The sequence below is a fragment of the Blennius ocellaris genome (assembly GCF_963422515.1).
Source record: "Blennius ocellaris genome assembly, chromosome: 6".
In the NCBI taxonomy this organism is placed as follows: domain Eukaryota; kingdom Metazoa; phylum Chordata; class Actinopteri; order Blenniiformes; family Blenniidae; genus Blennius; species Blennius ocellaris.
The window spans coordinates 17,034,466-17,055,645 of record NC_137655.1 but is presented as its reverse complement, the minus strand read 5'-3'; the positions used below and the strand labels follow the sequence as shown (position 1 = coordinate 17,055,645).

General features: G+C 41.0%; 4 protein-coding genes across 5 annotated transcripts in view; 3 read left to right on the top strand and 1 right to left on the bottom strand.

Moving 5' to 3' along the window:
* Positions 1–1,831: 1,831 nt before the first annotated feature.
* LOC308131466 (protein FAM237A-like) lies at positions 1,832–4,872 on the top strand (the record flags this gene model as incomplete). Its single annotated transcript, XM_080498194.1, has 2 exons — positions 1,832–2,198; positions 4,550–4,872. The coding sequence occupies 2 exons, from the start codon at positions 1,832–1,834 to the stop codon at positions 4,651–4,653; spliced, it is 471 nt and encodes a 156-aa protein (XP_080354320.1). The 3' UTR covers positions 4,654–4,872.
* An 841-nt stretch (positions 4,873–5,713) lies between these two features.
* On the top strand, positions 5,714–12,047 carry casp10 (caspase 10, apoptosis-related cysteine peptidase). Its single transcript, XM_080498370.1, has 13 exons — positions 5,714–5,853; positions 6,921–7,199; positions 7,470–7,578; positions 7,682–7,817; positions 8,170–8,240; positions 8,333–8,369; positions 8,638–8,657; positions 8,771–8,807; positions 9,286–9,375; positions 9,477–9,556; positions 10,180–10,294; positions 10,425–10,926; positions 11,560–12,047. Exons 2-13 carry the CDS (start codon positions 6,925–6,927, stop codon positions 11,732–11,734), a joined length of 1,647 nt encoding a protein of 548 aa, XP_080354496.1. The 5' UTR covers positions 5,714–5,853; positions 6,921–6,924; the 3' UTR covers positions 11,735–12,047.
* Positions 12,048–13,241: 1,194 nt separating this feature from the next.
* On the top strand, positions 13,242–16,863 carry prkra (protein kinase, interferon-inducible double stranded RNA dependent activator). The gene is made up of 8 exons (XM_080498229.1): positions 13,242–13,395; positions 14,063–14,223; positions 14,345–14,426; positions 15,076–15,181; positions 15,269–15,386; positions 15,460–15,554; positions 15,634–15,796; positions 16,078–16,863. Exons 1-8 carry the CDS (start codon positions 13,325–13,327, stop codon positions 16,233–16,235), a joined length of 954 nt encoding a protein of 317 aa, XP_080354355.1. The 5' UTR covers positions 13,242–13,324; the 3' UTR covers positions 16,236–16,863.
* A 786-nt stretch (positions 16,864–17,649) lies between these two features.
* The window catches only part of osbpl6 (oxysterol binding protein-like 6), a 33,028-nt gene continuing 29,497 nt past the window's right edge, over positions 17,650–21,180 (bottom strand). For both annotated transcript variants that reach the window (XM_080498009.1, XM_080498010.1), the window contains exon 23: positions 17,650–20,260. In XM_080498009.1, coding sequence (XP_080354135.1) covers positions 20,149–20,260 — 112 coding nt within the window. In that variant the 3' untranslated portion in view covers positions 17,650–20,148. The remainder of the gene's footprint in view (positions 20,261–21,180) is intronic.

Here is a 21,180-nt window from a genome sequence, read left to right as displayed (position 1 = left end):
ATGTGTCCGGGCTGCACCTTGCTTCACCTGTCAGCGGCTCAGGTGCTGAATGACCATGAGCTGGAAAACGTGGTATGGAAGATGGATGGTTCACCGTTGGATGAGTGTTCTCCGACCGAAGGACGTAATGGTTAATGAAAAGTGATGGATGAGAAACAAGTTGAATAATTTATGTAAAAATTGCCTGACTGATAGAACCGAGAGCCATTTAACTTTTCATACATGATCCAGAGAACGACCACATTATGGTTTGAGCTTGATTGAATGAATCCACAGCCCTCTGACTCTGTACTTCCCCGCTTCCGTTCCTGTGTAGGAGCATTCTAACGTCACATTTACAGCTTCCGTGTGTATTTGACTTGGGTATTTATTCAGAAGTTATAATTTATCCCCGGCTGGATACTGTGTAACATCCTCTTCTTTGCCTCATCAAAAGCATGAATGACTGGTGGGGGGAAAAAAAAACATCACTGGTACATTTAGTGATGGGCTCACACTGTGAAAGTAATTACATTTGAGATCAGGTATGCATGTGACATTTCAGTAAAAGCACAGAAATTAAACTTGCTCATTGTTCTCCGCAGCTCTGTACTTCTCGGGGCTTCATTCTCCAGATGACAAAACCGTGATGTTTCTGAGGTCTACAGTCTACAAATTGTTTTCTGCTGGTTTTGTATTTCCAGCTGAGAGATTATGTGCGACACAGCCATACTTCCCTAGAGTATAAAAGAAAATCTGTCCTCCTTGAAATAATTGTAGTTAGAATAATATATTTTTAATATGTTCCTGGAATTAAAAATGTATGCTTTCCACACATCCACTGACTATGAAGGCAGATTTATCAAATTGGGTTTAACATTTAAAAAAAAAAAAACTTTATTGAGCAACGTTGTTCGGAGCCTGTGCTAATTCTTCATGAGAGGAATTACTATTGATCTGAATGTGTGGCACAGATCCTCAAAATTCATCTTGTTGATGAAATGCAATTTTTGGTTTGAATAAATTGTTGAGACCAAAGAAACGCAAACAACATTTTTTGTGAAACAAACCCTTTCCCTGAATCTATTGGGAAAGTAGCAAGGGAATATACTTAAGAATAATATACTATAAGAATTGCAAGATGACCGTTTTCCCTTTCCAGAAAGGTCATTGCAGTATAAGGGCTCTTCAAGAGATTTTTCCTCAATTTCATTTTAGTTTTTACTGCACTGGCTCACATACAATAAAGTATATAGATACCTAAGAGAGCAACAGTAACAATTAAATTGGAATAGCTTATCTGGAAAATAAACCTTCATCGGAGACTTTGGAAATGTAACAAATTGTTAATTGCAACCAAATGTTCCCAATGTTCAAGGTTAAATGAACGATGCTTTGTTCCATTTAATTTCACTTATAGTCACTGACTTATCTAATACACGTAAACGGCAGCACGAAAAAAAAAACCCCACTGTTGGCCAAGTAGGAAGGCATTGACGTCAGCTAACATCTCAGCTATTTACCAACCTCTCTTAAACGCAATAGTCTCAGGAGTCGGTCCAGCTTCAGTGGTAAGTGCCACACTGTCTTTTGTTAGGTTGAGTTTTATTGGTTTCATTTTTACTAAAGTCCATGATAGAAGTTGTTGGATTTCTAAATGAACAATTAGTAAGTAAATAAAAAAGGTCGTAGTTGGTATATTTTCACATTATTAATGCGTAATACTCGTGCGTAATTGTTGCTCTGAACTCGTTTCTTTTCGAAGGAAATAAATATAAGATGGATGTAAATGAATAGAAAAGGTGGCAGATGCGTATCATATGAGCTGGAGGTGTGTGTGGATCCCCTGCAGATGGTCCCGGTCCACACCAACAGAGCCGCGGCCACCGTGTTCGTGCTGAGCTGCCTGTGCGCGGTGACGCTCCGGGGCCAGAGGCCGGCTCAGGTGGACCCGCTGGCGGCGCACAGGACCGACCCCCAGTGCTGGGACTCCTCGTCGGCTCTGCTGCTGGAGATGCGCTCCCCGCGGATCGCCGACACGGTGCCCGCCTTCTGGCACATGATGGGGACGCTCAGGTCGTCCGACAACAGCAAGCACACGGAGCTTTTCTGGGACCTGGCCCGAGTCTTCTGGGACCTTTACGCGGACTGCGTCATGTCCAGGACTCACGGCCTGGGGCGCAGACACGCCACCTCGGTGCACTCCCTCTTCACTGACAGTAAGAACTCACCTGTGCTTCTAAACAAACACAAGAAAGTCGTCAAGGTCACATGAACTAAAAGAGAATAACTGTTGTTGCATCTGTTGTAAATTAACACGTTTTTTTATTAACTAAATATCATGCTAATAATTACAATAATCATAATAATCATCATCATCATCATCATAATAACCATAATGATAATCATAATAATGATCATGACAATCATAATAATAAACTGAAATTTAAAAAACGCCACTAAAGAAGTCACATAGTTTAAAAACCCATTTTCCTGATTACATGTCAATGTAAAAAAAGAACTTTAAGTTCCATTTTTATGTAATAACATTTGTCGAAATTTATCACAATAAGCACAATAATGTTTTGTTTTTTTAATATACTTTTATCAACACAAACCATTGACAATATGTTTCACACCATTAACATTCACCAAATGATGTTCAGATTTACATCTGAGAGGGGAGAGATCTTCACATACCATTATTACAGCCTCAGTCCAGTCAGTGTTTCAGATACTGTGTTAAGTATTCCTTCACAGGGGTCCATCTTTTTAAGTGGGTATCCATCTTGAGTTGTAGTTTTGCTGTCAGGTTTTCTATACAGTCCACAGTTCTTAGTCTCTGTTTCCACTGATCCAAAGTGGGTGACTGAGATTTCAGCCAATTTACGGTGATCATCTTACATGCGAGCTCTTAGAATCTCTATTTTATCTTTCTAAAACCCTATCTATCTCTCTAACCCTTTAAAAGACACACATCCACAAATTAGCTGCCGTGGCTCAAATGTGTTAAAGAAATGAAAAAATGTTTCCTACTCCTCCCAAAAATGTTCCCAATTTATTGCAATCACACAAATGTGGGATAAATTTCCAATTGCACCACACCTCCTCCAGCAGAGGGGGGAGGCATATGAGCCTATAACCCTGCATTTTAATCATTTACTTTAAAAAGTCACGAGATTTGATTCAAACATTGGGGTTAATGCTATTGGGCACTACTGTGGTCGTATTTAATGTATAACTCATAGAAATTGTACATTACGTGGCTCACCAAAAGGAAGATTCACACGTGTTGAATATGTTCAAGCACTTTTTTTCAGTAATATTCTCAAGATAAATTAATCAATCAGGTACACTGACTGGAAAAAAAAAATCATCCATCACCGAAGGCAAGTGGATCAAGCACAACAGCAGCACTTCAATCTTTCATAACTTCTTCAATGCTTTTACAATTAGTAATTAAAAAAAATACATTACCAGTTTAGTTTCCTTATAAATGGCTTCAAAACACTGAAGACAAATAAGTGGTGAGTCAGTAGTAAGTTGAATAAGTCACATAGCATGAAAATTACAGAAATAAATCTGAGGTTGTGAGAGCAGGTGTTTCGTGCCTGGATGTTACTGTACTATTGGTGTCATTGCACCAATATGCGTGTGTGTGTGTGTGTGTGTGTGTGTGTGTTCAGAGTCCTGATTCACTGAAAGAAAATCACACTTGGGCTGTTTGTGTTGTACTTTTATTTCTGCAGCTTCAAATTCCCTTTTTTTTATTATCACTGTATAAACAAGAAACTCACAGTGGTGCAGATATTGAAAATACCAAGTGAATATTTCTCTTGTAAAACTAATCCTCCCACGACATTGATCATTACTTTTTCATCTGCACAAAACCGGTGATTTTGATATTATTTTAGACTCTATAAGCTGAATAAAGGACGTGTAAATATTTCATAATAATGTCAGCCTAACTTCATAACAACATTATAAGAATTAGAAAAATGACATTATTTGCTCTGTGTATGTTTTTTTCCCTGCTGTTGCACGTTTGACTGCTTTTTGTCCGTATGCTTTTATTTCCTTTGCTCTTTTTGAGCAGTCATGATAAAAAGGAAAGATGTGGAGGTTAAAAGCATTGTGGATTCTTTATTTTATTTAATTTTTTTTAAGTTTAATCAATTTTGGTACATTTTAGTAAAGAATTGCAAAAAAAGTTGGGGCCCATTGTAAATAGACAAGTCCTGATTCGAGGATCCATTAAACGTGTTGAGGTTTAAATATTGAACTCTTTCAGAAATGCCATGTTGATAGGAGCTTTATTAGTTGAATTACTCACAACTTATTCAGTTAATCTCAGCAGTCCCTCATGTTCCTCTTTTTCCTGATCTGTTCCTTCATTCAGCGGACTCGTTAGTCAACACTTTCCTCTCTTCTCTCTCTGAGTGAAATTATCAATGAAGACGATGGCGAATGGATTTCACTTACAAATTCACTTCACAGCCCCGAACTGCTTTGAAAGGAAAATGTGGCTGCTGCATCATGTTCACCCTTTCTTTTTTTGTCTGTCCGTCAGAGTCTTTCAGATTCAACAGCTCAGGAGCAAACTCCAAAGCCTGGCTCAGTGTCAGGGTGAGACGCAAAGGACACACCAAGACCTTCAAGACCAAACCAAAATGAAGACACTCAACACAAAACATTGAAGGGATTTGTAAATATATTTTCTTGCCCGCTAGAAATACATTTATTTTATTGTGATGTATTGTATTCAGACAGTTTCAGGACCACTTCATGCAAAAAGGGGAAGAAGAAATTATACAACGATGATATTTTCACCAGTTTTCTTTTGCAAACATTGCTTAAAAATGGTAAATAAACATTCCACTACTGGGTTGGTGCTCTCAGGTGACATGAATCAATATTGTTGTCATTGTTAAAAGTCAAGTTTTTATGTCTAATATAGACTGTAAGCTCATTAAGCCACTTAAAATTACTGACATGTTTTGGAAAAATAAATACGTGTGCCATGGCTACAAGTTATATGGTTGTTTTATTTTTATTACACTGCTCAAAACAAAGCAAGAAATCATGACAAAAAGGAATATTCATTATAAAAACATTTTTTTATGTATTTCACAACTGAAACTAAAATATATATGACATGAGGACTAAATAAAATCATACAATGGATGCAACAGGTATGACAGTTGCAGGCCTGTAAAGATATATCATACTTCCTCTTTAAATTGCTCACCTCTTCTTATGATTTTTTTCATTGCCTGTTGCTGTGACAACAAAATACTTTGCTGTGAAATTCCTCAACCAGAATGAGACGAGGTATGTGTGCTTTGTAATTTGATTTGACACTTTATGATACGAACATATGTCTTTAAAAATACTGCCATTTTTCAGAAGTTCAAGCACTTCAAGAGAGTGGAGTGCTCATGAAATGTGGGCACGAAGAGTTAAAAGTCGTCAGAATAATGTGCAGAAAGTGAAGTACAGATAACTGATGAATCTCAAGTACATTAAAGAATTACAACGTAGTTCCAAACATCAAGTTTATTATAAGCAGCGAACCGGAAAAGAAGTTCAGGCGTGGACGCCTACCTGTCTGGCGGGGTTGTTTACGCCCATATATGGTCATTGACGTCATAAGCCAGTGAGCCGTCCACAGGTGCGCTGTTTCTCTTTTACTTTCTGCGCTCCTGTGCCGGGACATGTTATGACATGAGCTGCGCGTCGGACCTGAGAGGACCATCGTCGACTTTGCCTCTTGGGATTTATTTATTACGCTAAATTTCACCTTCACGAGACCGTCTGCTGCACATTTGAAAGGATGTGGAAGTGACTCCGCTGAGAATCGTCTGTGAGAAACAGGTATTTCGTATATTGTTTATATTGTAGCAGAACATGGGCTATAAAGTAGTGTTACTTTTTGGGAGTAACGCGTCACGAGCTGCCGTCCTGCTGAAGCTCTTTTGTTTGAATAAAAATAATCAGCTTTTATTTGTTGGTATATCTGCTGTTTTGTTGCTGTCATGCTGGTGTTATGAGGAATTCGGCACGGCTGCTGAAAAGTGCATCGTGAAGACTTTTAATAGTGAGTGGCGGGTTCAAGTCCCACAGCTGACAGGTGACCACGTGACTCCACGATCCTTGACCCCACCGGCCCATATCCGAGCATGTTGATCAAAAGTGAACCACGAAACGATGGGCTGTATGTGGAGAAGTAAACAGGAACAGTTAGCTTGACAGACTCAAATAAACCAAACATAACATGATAGTATCTAGTCATCTGAATCATACCAGTGACTCAGACTGGCTGCAGACAGCTGCAGGTCACGTGTCACACATTTTTTTTAAAGACACCCTTATTACAGTGACACTTCAGTAACTGTTTACTTTTGTTTTCAATATCTGTTCATGGAACTCCACCCATGTATTTGTTGTGACGAGAAGGACGTGATAAAGCCGGACAGAGCAGGTTGTGAGACGAGACTTCCTTTTCCTTGAATGAAGGAGAACATAAGGAACGCAGGGAATCGAACAACAAACCAATAGACGGGTTACTTTCACAATAATCTTCAAATATTGTAAGTCATGTAAAATTAGTCTTTACTGTTTCGTCGTTCATATTTTTGTAACTTAATCCTCAAGATTTCATGTCTTGGCCTGTGTGTTGTTGTTTTTTTTTGTTTTGTTTGTTTGTTCTTAACATTTCATGTGTGGATGGTTGAGTTTTGAATCGTAGAGCGATCAGGTCACCGGCCTGACCTCAGATAGTGACAAAGACAGGGATTTCTTGTCTTTTTCAGCTGTGACATCTTAATAAACTGCCTGAAAAGAACATGAACAAACATCCTGTTGATTCATCAGTTGAAGAGGAAACGGTTCACTTACCTCCCGACTTGAAAAGTTGATCTCATCCGTTTCTCCGACTGCAGGAAGATGGATCTTCAAAAGCTGCTGCTGGAGGTCGGAAAAGCCTTGCGGGAAGATGAGGTGAGGTCCCTGGCATTCCTCTGCACTGACCTCCTGCGTCAGAACCCGGCCTCGGTGGAGTCGGCCAGCGACCTCTTCTCCCGCCTGGCGGACCAGGACCGGCTGTCTGAGGAGAATCCCGGGCTGCTGAGGGAGCTCCTCCTCATCGTCCAGCGTCTCCGTCTGGTCCGTGACCTCAAGCTCCCGGTCCAGGATTCTCCAGCCGCCATTTCTCCCTACAGGTGAGCGACGCGCAAGGTTATATTGAAAACGGTGGCAACAGCGTTGGTCGACGCGATATCGAAACGTTCCGCGATTGCGAGATACAACATACGTCTCATTTGAAGAGCTTCTGGTGTGCAGGGGTTTGGTTGTGACGTGATTCTGTTAGTATATACGTTTTAAAGATAATTCCCCATGTCATCAAAGTGCTCTGATCTGGAATTGGTTATATTAATGCAGTTGTGTGGCAACGATTAAACACTTTATTTCGACTTTTCCTGTGTTTTCAGGAAGCTGCTTTATGAACTGTCTGAGCAGATTACCTCACAAAACCTGAAAGATATCAAGTTTCTCTTATCCTGCAAGTTACCACGTAAACATCTGGAGGCAGAAAAAGTGGTGAGAGTTTCAACTGACTATTTTGGCGGCAGATTTGCCTTCTTCGTCTTTCTGTTGTTGGTTGTGCACACCGACACCTGAACGTGTGACCCCATTTCTCCAGACCACCCTGGACGTCTTCCTGCAGATGGAGCAAATGGACCTCCTGAGTGACACTAACCTAAAAGAGCTGGAGTCCCTCCTTCAGCAAGTGTGTCCCATGCTGAGAGGGAAGATCCAGCGTTTCAAAGCTCTGCGCGGTGAGTGGCTCGTCAGGCGGTGGCAGGTTGGAGCAGGAGTTGAGGTGGAGCGGTCCAGGAAGGAAGGAGGCAGGCATGTTGGAACAGGAGCTGAAGTTTGCAGTGGTTCTACTGTACGAGAGCCTCACGAGTGCCAAGGGACTCCCTAAACCAGTTATGAAAGAAATTGCACACAAAAAAAAGACAGAAATTCATCAATTATACACATTAGAATCAACAAACCTCAAGCCGGATTGTAGAAACGGGTCCCATTTGTGATGTCACGACGTAAACAATTTACGCTTACAAGTACACTCAGACGAAGCAGATCAGGACGTGTCCTCATGTGTAGTATTTGTTTTGATTTCCACAGCGCCTGAGTTCATTATAGCTCAAGAGGAGAGTCGGCCGAGGTCCATGACTGATCCCATTGATCCTCACCAGGTACAGGCGTTGATGCTGCTTTCAAGTGCGACATGTTTTTTGTTTTTTTTACTACAGCTGAACTAATGACTCATGCTACTTCTTTTTTCCAGGTGGCTCAATCTTTAATGAAGTCTAAATCTTCACAAGGTAAAAAGAAGACATGTCTGCTGCTGCAGTGTTTTTACCGAGTTTCATTACCGCACTACATGTGGCACGTGCTCATATTACGTGATATTTATTTGTCGTTTTTTTTCTATTTAGGGTTTTGTGTTTTCATTCGGCCAGATGTTCTTGACTCGCATAAGAATGATGAACCAAACTGAACCTTTTCAAAATATCGTATTATCATTATGCCGCCACATTTCAGCCATTTGGTGATCATGTTTTTCACACACGTCTCCTCTTCCCTCTACAGAGTTTGAAAGTTTGGCTGGGGTAAGAATTCAGATAATCCTATGCGATGGTGAATGCTTTTATGATCGATCTTTCTATCTTCTTCAATGTTTTTTTTAATTTGTATTTTTTAAAATTCCTCTGGGATTCTGCAGCCGCTCAGGACCTCGTCCTCTTCCTGCACATCACTCGGTGAGTTTGGTGTCCACCCCCTCACAGCGCAAGTGACAATATTGAGTTCTTTTTCTGCTTCTTCTCACCCGATAATTGTGAATACATGACAACCATATGAAAATAATTCAATGTTTATAGTAATTAAGATGCAAGGTGATTGCCTTTGGTATCGCACAATGTCTGACCGGTCGGTGCTCCTGATTGATGCATTTCGGGTTATTTATTTGTTTATTTTTTTACGAACAGTTATTATAGATTACTGTGGCAGTGGTATCTCACCAATGTGTTGATCACTTCCATTTAGTCAAGTGTCCAATTTCCGGCTAGTCTTAAGGCTAAAAATGCTGAATATTGGGGAAAAAATTGTAAAATTGTCGATTTAACACTCTCGCACCTTTTTTATAAATTGCACATAACAATTTTTTTTATTGTTTTTATTTTTGACGTTTGACGTTAAATGGAGGGAACTGTTAATTTTCTTTTCATACTTTCCCAGATTTAGTGAAGGCGGGAGATCAATGTGAGATGCTAACCCACGGACTGAGTTCTTTATGGACTAAGACGGAAAACTCTGCAGCACTGACAGGTCAGCAAAAAAAAAGAAAAAGGAAAAGTTTGTGTTGATTTTTCTTGTGTTTTTATTATTTCAATGAATTTTAAATGATTGTCCTGTGGTCTGTGTCATAGCGAGTGGTGAAAGAATTCCAGCTCAGGAAAACAAGACGCCTGAAGTGCTGAATTCTCAGACTACAAACACTGACACACAGGTTTGTGGTTTGTTGTTGTGGTTGTAAATTCATCTGTAAAAAATACTAACATATTAATCCTGTATTTTCTGGATTTAAACATTTAGTTTGATAAGGAAATGTGAATAATGACTGCATTTGAATTTCATGTTTCTGAGTGAGGTGGAACCAGTCCTGAAAATTAGTACTTATAAGTACAACTGCTGTTAAGTTTCTTAACGTGTCCTAAACGACAGTTAAAAGTGTTTTTACAATGAAAAGTACTGTAGCAAAATGGATACAGTACTCTTCACAAGTTTGTTTTTTAAACAGCATTTTGTTGCAGAAATTAGATTGAGTTCACTTTTATGGAATATCTATACCAATTATACTGTGGTAAACAAGTAAAACCTTTATTTATTAATTTTTTTTTTTACAGTTAAGATAACAAATGTATTGTTTGCAGATCACATGATGTGGGTTTGAATTATAATAGTGAATGTAGTATTAATGTTTATAACATGATGTAAAAGTATTTTGTATTTGAATAGACTATTAAAGTAACGATACCCAAAGATTCTACTATTAGTTTGTGTATTTACATTTTTTTTTTTTACCTCCACTTCTTGTTATTAATCTGTTGTGGATATTGTTTGTGTGTGTAGGATTTGATGACGTATCCCATGACTTCAGCGAAGAGAGGCGTCTGTTTGATCGTGAACAACCACGACTTCACTGAATCCAGAGGGAACGTCCGTAACGGAACGATGATCGACGAAGGTGAGCCGACGGTCCCGCCGTTCCCGAACACCGGCCATTAAAAGGCAGAGGCTCATCTCGCAGCTCTGCTCCCGCGGAGGACGTGTCATCCCAGTTTTTGATTTTTGGATGTTCGTGTGTTTTATTTCAGCGAGTTTGAAGGCCGTGTTCCGGTGGCTGGGCTTTGAGGTTCAGATCCGTAGAGACTGTGACAGGGACCAGATGCTCTCCTTGCTCTGGGAGCTCCGCGGCCGAGACCACAGTGAGATGGACTGCCTGGTGTGCTGCATCCTCAGCCACGGCGAGGAGGGACACGTGTGCGGCGTGGACGACAGCGTCGTCAGGATCAACGAACTCATGGACCCTTTCGATGGTTTGCGGTGTCCCACTTTAGCGGAGAAGCCCAAGATGTTTTTCATCCAAGCCTGCCAGGGCGTCCGGGAGCAGGAAGCCGTACCCATCGAGGCCGACGGCGCCGAGGTCTGGTCTTTTGAATCCGACGCCGTGAGACTCGTCAGAGAGTCCATCCCAGCCGGGGCGGACTTCCTGCTGGGAATGTCCACGGTTCCCTCTTACGTCTCCTTCAGGACGAGGAGCGCTGGATCCTGGTTCATTCAGTCCTTGTGCCAAAACCTTATAAAGCTGGTGCCCAGGTTAGTGACACAACATATCAAAGATTGGTTTTAATGGATTATATTAATTTACCGAAACACTGTGTTGAGAAAACATTTCCTCATGCGCAGCATGTAAACGACTATATTTAGTAACTTTTTCATTCCTTCCTGTTCCTTGGAAAATTACATTTTCAATTAGCTAATGACCGTCATGGAAGAAATTAAATGTTGCTTTTTCAACACATTGATATCAGTGGTGCTGGGATAGGAACTTTAAAATTGCTGGAAATAATAACAAAGCGTGACACTTTTCTTAGAATGACACAAACGCTAGTTTGTTTTCTCCCGTTGCTCTGAACAAGATTTTATTCAAAGAATCTATCACAGTATGAAGCGTTTCAATCAAAGCACCGAAAATAATCGACAGTAGACACATTAGTTTAGCAACCTACTTGCAGATAGACGTTACATTCTTGGTCAGTTGCAGGTAACGAGATTTTTTTACAAACATTAATCGACATACACAAAGAAATAGATCTAACTTGACTTGACCACTAATGTGATAAACAGCATGTACACTTGTAGAGTTTATAAATTGATTCAATGGAATATGTCAAAGAGCTCACTTTTTTCTTCTTCTTCTTCTTCTTCTTTTTTTTTTTTTACTTCCAGAGGGTTGGACCTTGTCTCTATTCTGACGCAAGTGAATGCAGACGTCAGCCAGAAGACTGGTCCTTATGGAAGGAGAAAACAGATGCCACAGCCAGCCTTCTCCCTCAGGAAGAGGGTGGTCTTTCCAGTCCCCACTGCTCCTCCTCCCAGCATGACGCACCTGCCGATAGATTGACCACAGAAATGTGTCGCCCGCACTCTTTCCGTTTGGAATCTTAAATGTGCTTTAATAATATTGACCATGAGATGGCACTAAAAGATGAAAGAAAGCTCCCATTAATCAGCGTGAGATTACATTAAGTAAATGTATTTGTTTGGATGGCACATCCATTTTTTTCCTCTTCCAAAGCACTGAGAGAAAAAAAATGTTTATTTCTTGCATTTAAAAAAATAAAAAAAACAATTAATTGCATTTATGAATATGTGTTGTGCCAAAATTTCAATCATAGTTAATATTTACCTTTTACAAGTTATTTGTTTGTTGCATATCTGGTAAATGTGATTAAGATATTATGGATGGATGGATGGATGGATGGATGGATGGATGGATGGATAGATAGATAGATATAATACATGGATTTTTTTTCATTAAATAAACATGTTTTTTTAAAGAAAGAAAAATATGTTGTTGGTTTTTATTTACAAAAATGAATAAAAAAAAAAAAAAAAACTTGGCCAAAAATATGTAGAGTAGTTTTTATTTTAGTTAACTTTTCAATTATCCATATATCTAAACGCGTTGGACGTTTTGTTTCCGGTTTTCCTCTTTATGTATATTTAATGTTTTAAACTACCATATGGAGAGAAAAATGAAATAAAAGCGATTTACTAAGTACAAAGAACATTTTATAGATTGTTTGCGTTCTTAAAGTCAATTTCTACATTGACATTAAGAACGCAAACAATCATTGAAGATAGGGCGGAATCTGTGACGGTGGAGCCTGCTTTTACAGATCACCAGGCTGTTACAATGGTTACAAAGGTCAATATGGCCCCGATTAGATACCACCACAATAGAGATTACTGGAAATTGAATAATACCCGAATACATGATAAACTGTTTAATATTTAAACTCAAGCTATTATTGAAAAATATCAGAAGCAAGCGAATGTCTTAAACAGTTTTGGAGCACATTGGGAATTATTGAAATCTGTAGTTAGGCATTTGGCTATAACTGTTGGGAAAAGGATGGCTAATGCAAATAGAGGAAAATAATCTCAGGTAATCACAAACATAACCAACTTATCAAAGAAAATAAGCTTATCTGGAGAGGAACTGGGAGAAAACTGACAGCCCTACAACTCGAATTAGATCAAATATATGAAGAAAAAGCCAAAGGGGCTTTTGTCAGGTGGAGAAGGAGATTACAAGAACAGAAGGCAATGAAAACGAAGTATTTTGGTTCAATTTCAACTGTAGGCAAGTGTGTGCTTTTTTTTTTTTTTTAACCGTAATGGTTATTTAATATTATTATTTGTATAAATGCACGTTCAATAACGTTCAATATTGTTTATTTAAAAAAAAACAAAAAAACCTTTCGAAGTTGCCCGGTCCAACATGGCGTCCAACAGACGTTAAAGTGGCTCCGTGACCAGCAGGGGGCAGTAAACAATTCATCAGGCAGCTTGTAAGACCGGATGTTGACAGGACTTTAAAGTGGTTGTGCTTCCGCTCTCGTCCTCGTCGCACCTGAATCGTCCGAAATACCTGTCAAAGTGCAGGTTTCTGCTTCGTTCCTCCACTTTGCCCCTCAGCAGGTTTGCTATGCAGCCCGAGGCGGAGGTGAGCGTGTCTCAGGAGGGACAGCGGAGTCCGGCAGGCAGCGCCGAAACCAGGTGAACGTTGTAAACAAACACTTTCACGCCATTCATTTCTAAACGTCACATTCATTCCAAGGTTAGATTCCAGGCTTGTGTCGCCGGGATGACTGCAGAAATGAGTTTTTAATCTCTTTACATTTGCACAGCTTGTTTGTGTTGTTTGTTGTGTCCGATAAAGCGTGATGTTCTTAGCTCCAAAGGTTAATGACATTATCTTTGAAGAGCATCAGCATAGCTGACAAACATCATAATTATATACACATATCTATATATAGCAAGGTTTTGCAATACCCCAATTCCTATAAATAGCTTGAAATGGTACAAAGAAAAGTGGAGAAGGTTGGTTAAAACTGAAAAAAACAAATAACATTTATTTCAGAATATTACAAAAATAAAGCCTATTTCAGGGAACAACTGAAAGCTGTTGGTGCTGCTGCTTTTTTTTTTTTTTTAGATCTCTTCCAACACACTGCGGCACCAAACCCTCATTATTTCAATATCATTGCTGTTTTTCTATTTCAATTTTGCCTCTTATTGCCTTACCTTTGCTCCTTCCAGTTTGAGTTCATTGTTGTTTAGTTTTTTTTGTGGTTGTTTTATTGTCGTTTGGAGCTTCACCTCATTCTAGTCAAGTGAACCATGCGAAAGTGACAGCAATTCCATCTGATATTCACACACGCAGCCTCCATGCACCCGAGAAGCGGAAGACGCCCATACAGATCCTGCACGAATACGGGACCAAGAGCGGGAATCTGCCCGTGTACGTGATGGAGAAGGCCGAGGGGAAGGCCCACCAGCCCAGCTTCGCCTTCAGCGTGACGATCGGAGAGGTCAGCTGCACGGGTACGGCGTGGGATCTCTGCCAGAGCGTTTTGTGTTGCGCTACCGGTGTTTTTTAAGAGATATTGTGTTATGATCCGCTTTTCATTTGAGCCCAAATTGTTTGTTTGTTTGTTTTTTTCAGGTCAAGGTTCAAGTAAAAAGGCTGCGAAACACATGGCTGCAGAGGCCGCTCTGCTCAGGCTCAACATCGACGGCGGAATAGTGTGAGTATAGACCTCGCACAGTCGGCTCATTTCATCTCGGTCCTTCATCTTCAATACTTTATCCAAATGGATGTTTCAGAGGACTTGATTGATTAATCCAGGAACTGATTTCCACATTTGTTTCCCCCTCATCTTTCAAAATCACAATAAAACAAGTAATTCAGTTGCCTCGGTTTCTCGAACTGAATGCGAACAAAAAGCAGGATTAATTGTTCCTCTGAATTTTAGTAGCAGTAGTTGCACTTTATTTTGAGCCTGTAAAAAAAAAAAAAAAAAAAAAAAAAATAGAAGCAACATAATCTCACATCAGACATCATAGAAAATACATTCTCGAATGATTATAGAATTAAAAGAAAAATGTCCCCAAAGAAGAGAATAGAAGAAAAAGTTATAGAATAATACTTGCAAATAATAATAAAGAATGTATTAATATTTTTAAAAAAAATATATAAATAATAAAATGATCATAAAATGTTAAAATATATAGTTGTTAATTTCAATCCTATAAAAGCATTGGAGTGATGGCAGCTCTGGGAACCATCGCATGATGTTCTGCAGTTTGTACAAAATTCCAAAATGGATTAGAAACGTGTGTATTTTCAATCAACTTTAATCAAACCTTTTTTTTTTTTTCTTTTTTTTTTAATAGTGCGAACTTCAGTGTGTCTCCCAACAGGAACGCTCCGGTGAAGTCGGAGAGTAACGGCGTGGCGGCAGAGTCGGCCGGCCAGCTCAACTCAGTGGGACTGCTGCAGGTGCCGTTAAAAAAAACAACAACCACCTAAAAACGGCGGACGGCTTGTCAACCTGAGCTCAGCCTGGATTCTGTGGTTTTCCACCAGGAGTTGGCGCTGCAGCGAGGCTGGCGTCTCCCCGAGTACTCCATGTTGAGGGAGGCCGGCCCGCCGCACCAGCGGGAGTTCACCGTCACCTGCCGATTGGAGACGCTGTCAGAAAAAGGTGCGAGCCCGTCCTGATTTGCCACGATGTGGCGAGTCTCCGTCGTCACGCTTCGCCCCGTGTGTCTCCACAGCCGTGGCCACTTCAAAGAAAGCGGCGAAAAAGGCCGCGGCGGAGAGGATGCTGGCGAAGCTTCAGAGTCTGTCGGGCTGCTCCGAAATCACGTGGGTGCGTCAGGCGTTTGTTTGTCGTCGTCGTCGCTGTTGCCGCATTTTCAAAAAGGTTAAAAGGGATCCGTGCCTTTCAGACGCCGGCGCCGAGCGTGAGGTTCGAGAACATCCGAAACTCGAGGGCGGAGAAAATCTCCCTGCTGAGGCGGAACCCGCTGAGCATCCCCAACACCGACTACATCCAGATGATGCTCGAGCTCTCCAACGAGCAAGGCTTCGAGGTCACCTACTTCAACATCGGTGAGACAAACACACTCCTTTATCACAAAACAATTGTTAATATGATACAGTGAGGCTCGGCGTTTCACCGTTACTGGTCTAATTATCGACACCTTCTGTGGTTTGGTGGTTAAAATCCCCCACATTAACCAGGCAATATTAGACTTCATCCGAAAGCTGTTTGTACAAACGACCATGGTGACAAGTTGAGTATTTTAACAAACGCGTTTGCGTTGCTGACGAATGTTGTCGTCCGCCCGTTTGCAATCCCGGCGCTGACTGCCCTCCGCCTGTTTGGCCAGACGAGCTGACGGTGAACGGACAGTACCAGTGCCTGGCCGAGCTCTCCACCTCCCCCGTCACCGTGTGCCACGGCACCGGCATCTCCTGCAGCAACGCGCACAACGACGCGGCGCACAGCGCCCTCCAGTATGTCAAGATCATGGCGGCCGGCCAGTAGAAGAACCCCCCCCCCCCCTCCCTCCCTCCCCCCCCCCCCCCCCCCCCCCCCCCAGCACCGACTCCACGAGGTCTTCCAAGCTTTATTTTTGTAACCATGCAAGTCTCCGAACAGGAAGAGCTCAACCAGCAGCTGCTTTTGTCTTTGTGATCCATGTTTTTTTTTGTTTGTTTGTTTGTTGAATATTTAAGCAGACGTGAAGGAAGCGGCGGCGAGGGTGAAAGCGTGACGCCCAAGCAGCTTTGCTGGAAAATACTAAGTGATTTTACTTTTTACCGATGTAAATAAGTTTTATTTTTTTAAAGATTCTGTCTGCTTTAAAACGACCGACGTCTTTCCCCCGCTGCCACTCCCCCCATCCGCCGTGTGCACATGAGTTTCGATCACGTCTCTCCCGTCTCTTATTGGCCACACGGTAACCAAGCACTCGGATAGTCCAAACTCCACGGACTCGAACTACAGACCACTTTGAAAGTGAACAGGAAGTGATGCACGTGGGGAAAGGAAACAATTAACCAGTGTGTTTTTCTTTTAAAAAAAAAAAGGTTTATGAATGAAGTTATAGAGTCAAATGAAATGTGTTTTTTATTTTTCTGTGGTTCTGTTTTTTTTTAATTTTGCAGTGAGAAATGTTGACTGATTAAATGAGAACCTCTTCATTTTAGACTCTTGTGAAGTGATTTATTTATTTTTTTTTCTTTGCAATATCGATTAAACACATTGAAGGCAAGTGGAATTCGTATATTACGCTAAAGTTGCTGTTGTTTCAAAATGTAAATACCTATTATATTGTAAATTAATATTTTAATGATCATTGATGATTTTCTTTCTTTTTTTAAAATTTACTTTATTCAGCTTATTTCTTTTTAGTTTGACATTTAAAACTTTTTACCGACATGCAGAGGTGGAAAGTAATAACTATTTTCTATTCAGTTAGAATTTTAGCAGCCCACTGTAAAAGTTTCAATTCTAAAATAGGTAATTACTTTAAATGTGATCATTTAACATCAACAATTATTGAATGAAGAAACTTTGTTTTAAAAATGTTTTTTAAATTTATATGACGTTCGGTCAGATTATGAAAAGTTGAATCCTGATCTGTATCATTGCTGATGGTTAAGCTGTTGCTAAACTAAACTTTTGCATGAGTACATTTCAAAATGGCCTTTTATGTTCGTATCTGTCGTTCTAGTTAAGTAAATAATGTGAGTACTTTTGGATTTTTGAACAAAATTTGAAAGAGATAACAAAATATACAGAAGCCGTCAGAATAGAAGTTCAAGGCACTCTGACAAGTCTTATAGTTTTTCAAAAGTGTCTTAAACAATGAAACGATTCACAGCTGAAATGTTTTTTGTTGTTGTTTTCCCCCCTCCAAACACAAGCACACATGCTTCAGTTGAGTTTCGCAGTTTTATTAGAACAAGCACTATGTAGCAGCAGTGTACAGTGTTCATGGAAAGATATGTACTTTGTTAAAATTGCACTTTAGAAGGTATCCATCGGGAGACAGAGCTGACATAGTGCTTCATGATACGTCAGTCCAAAAGCAAAACAAATTAAAAACCGTCGATGTGTCCCAATTGAGGAAACGAAACCTTTTCTTTTGTAAGGCATCTGCAACATTCATTGGCAAGCGAAGTTGTCTAGACATGCAGGTAGAAGGATGGATGGAACGATGAAAGCTTGACGTTTTCTTTCTTTGTTTTTTTGTCTTTTTTTTTTTTTTTGTATTTTCTCCACTATATCTTGACTCGACGATGCCAAACGGAGCTCCTTCGTGAGAGATGTGCTGTGTTTACAGTGGCGGCCTCCGTGTCGTGGTCACATGTCGGGAGTGGAGGAGCATCTCGAAACGAGCATTTCCGACAGTCTGATCGAACTCCTGGTCTGCGGAGGAGGCGGACGATGTGTGGAACTTGTTAGTGGCGTACCTTCTTCCTGGCACGGGGATTCTCATCTAGTTGTGTTTGTGAGGCATTAATAAATGCGTTAAGGCACAGCAAGTGAAACGGACAATTTGTAGCATCGAGGAGGAAAAGAAATTTGCACGCGAGTTGGTTTTTTTTTTTTTTTTTTTTTTCTTTCCCCGCTTTAAAAAGAAAAAAAGTACACAAATGCAAAGCAGTACTACGTGGTTTTTTTTTGGTTTGTAATCTACAGTACTGAGTGAACGGTGCACACAGGATGGTGGGTCTACTGCAGCGCACGGCCTTCACTCCTCATTGGGGGGGGGAGGGGCGCTAGTCCAAACATTAAAGCTAATCTGCTTTGCAATAAATATCAAAGTTGAGGAAATGAACCGGTGCTCGCAGTTAAATTCTCTGGGAATCAGACACAGTTAAAAAAAAAAAAAATCAGCTTTAATACGGTATCTTTTTTTCCTTCTTCTTCGTCACTTCACCGACATGTTCCGACTGAAACGTTCCAAACGTTTCATGATGGGGGGGGGGGGGGGGGGGGGGGATGAATTTGTCTTTGGGACATTGTTGACTTGCTGCATTTCCACAGGACGACCTGCAGGGGTCTCTGGTGGCTCGTTGTGGACTTAAGTTACGGCCCGTGACCTAACATCCGAGTTACTTCATGAGAAGTACTGATCACTTGATGATCAAGTCATTAAGTGGGTCACTGAACAACAAATAATGAACATTTCTGGATAATAGACACTCCTATTGAGGTTGTGTCTGTGTTTTTTTTTGTCTTTTTGGTTCGAAAGTGAAGGAAACCTTTGGGCCTTGGAGCACTGGAGGGGATTTATCTCTATTTGACAAAGAAAAATCAGGCATTTAGGGATTAAATCTTAAATTATTAAGATTACATCTTAATCATTTAATGTAGCCGCATGCTGCGGCTCCACAGGGCTCTTTTTTTTTAATTCTCACTTCTAATTAAATCTTACTTCTAAGGACCAAATCACCACAAGTGATTTTTCACTCTGTACAATCGGCCGCTCTGTATTTTCTGTGGACACGTTTCACGTGCGTGAATCGTTTGTGTCTGCGCCACGTCGAGGGAGGGGCGCGGGCCGAACGCAGGCCCCACTATATATGGAGGGAGTGTGTATTTATGTAACAGCGGGATTCGGTTTCATGTAACAACGTTTAAAATTAGACGGCGGTGCGGGGGAAGGCGTGAGGTCACAGCACTACATCACGACAGAACTGGTGTGCAAGTCCCGACTTCGCCTGTTCCGACGTGCCTCCGTTCGGATTCAAATCCCTCGTGGCGGACGCCGGGAAATCTTCTCGACTGCCGTGCAGGTCCGTCGAAAAAAACGTGCCGTTTCCCGGGAGAGCACTACCGCTATCTCGCAGATTCGGCAGTATTAAAAGGCAAAAAATAAATAGGATCTGCCGTTTCACGTAATTCTCTCCCAACTAAATTCAAGATATTTTATAAAAATACCTCTTTTTTTTTTTTATTTATTTTTTTTTCTACAATGACTGGTGATATACTAAATACGGCTTCATGTCAGTGAAAGCTGCTCTCTAAACATGCACATTACTGAAGGTCATCAAAAGATCTACTTCGTCGTCTAGTCTAATCAAACTGCTGTCACAAATCAAATGGCTTCAACTAAAAAGGTGCCTAAGTCGTGTGACTCCAACACGTCGGTTTAAGGCAAAAAGGACAAACCGGGAAGTCAGAGGAGCTGAAGAGAGATCTACACGGGAGTGGTACCGCTGTTGCCCTGACAACCCGGCTTCGACAAGCACAATGGAGGTGGTCCTACGGGATGCTTCCGTGGGTGGCCGACCGCACGGCGGCGGCGGCGGCACCCTGACGTCAGGCCATCCCTCAGCTCTGCACGCAGATGTTTCCTCGCTAACGTCCCGTCTCTCCGCGCACCTCGTTGTGCATAGGTAACGGCCCCGGGCCTCGGCGGCGACAGACTGGGCGGAACCTCGCGCTACCACAGGCTCACCGCCTCCTCCATGTTGATGAAGCCGGGGTTTTTGCGGAGCTCCCAGTACATGTTGTTGGAGACCCAGCGCTCCCGGTGATTGGCGTCGACCACCTTCCTGCAAGAGGAAAGCACAGCGCCGATTAAACACACCGCGAAAAGTAGTTTGCGTCAAAGACTAAACTGTGAAATCCATTTACCGATTGATGAATTATATCAGGCCAAAATCAGAAAAGGAGACTTTATTTGTGATTATAGAAAACTCCCACTTTAAATGCACTCCTCATATATTGTGCATAAATATCACAAAACGCAATATTTAAGTGTAAGTCACGTTGTCAGGTCTCTGTCACTGCCTGTCTGCAGCAGAAGTGGGCAAATGTTCCACCCGTGTCAGCTGTGTGTGACGAGACACGCTTTCTGGCCGCCGTTGTGACACAACCACATTAAAGGCCGTCGCCGGTGGGACGGAAAGCAGACGGAGAATCACGCAGCTCTGACTGGATCGATTCTCCCTCCGAGTTATAATGAGTCATAATAATCACGACGGCTGGTTCCAGTGTGCTTAGAATTCTCTATTCCGTCATCCCAAACAGTCACATCGAGCCACTTTCACCGTCGCCTTCACTCCATTAATAACATGGTTATTACTGAACTCCAGGTTCATTGTTCCAAATGGTAATAAATACTGTGTTTGCAAACAGATTGTAAATGATGCAAATAATACGGGCATCAAAAAAATACAGTAAGAAACACTTTTTCTATACGTTAACATGCGTGGACTTTTTTTTTTTTTTATTACTTTTTGCATTCAACTGAAACTGGCAGTATTTGAATTTTGAATGATTTTTTTTTGGAAAGCTTTTTGTGAATAGGTTATTAAAGACTGAACTCCTGTATCTGGAGCAAAGTCGGTTCAAATTACCTTCAATATATATATATATATATATATATATATATATATATATATATATATATATATATGTTAAAAAAAAATGGCGACAGATCAGTCATGTCTGCTCTAAACTGTGTGACACA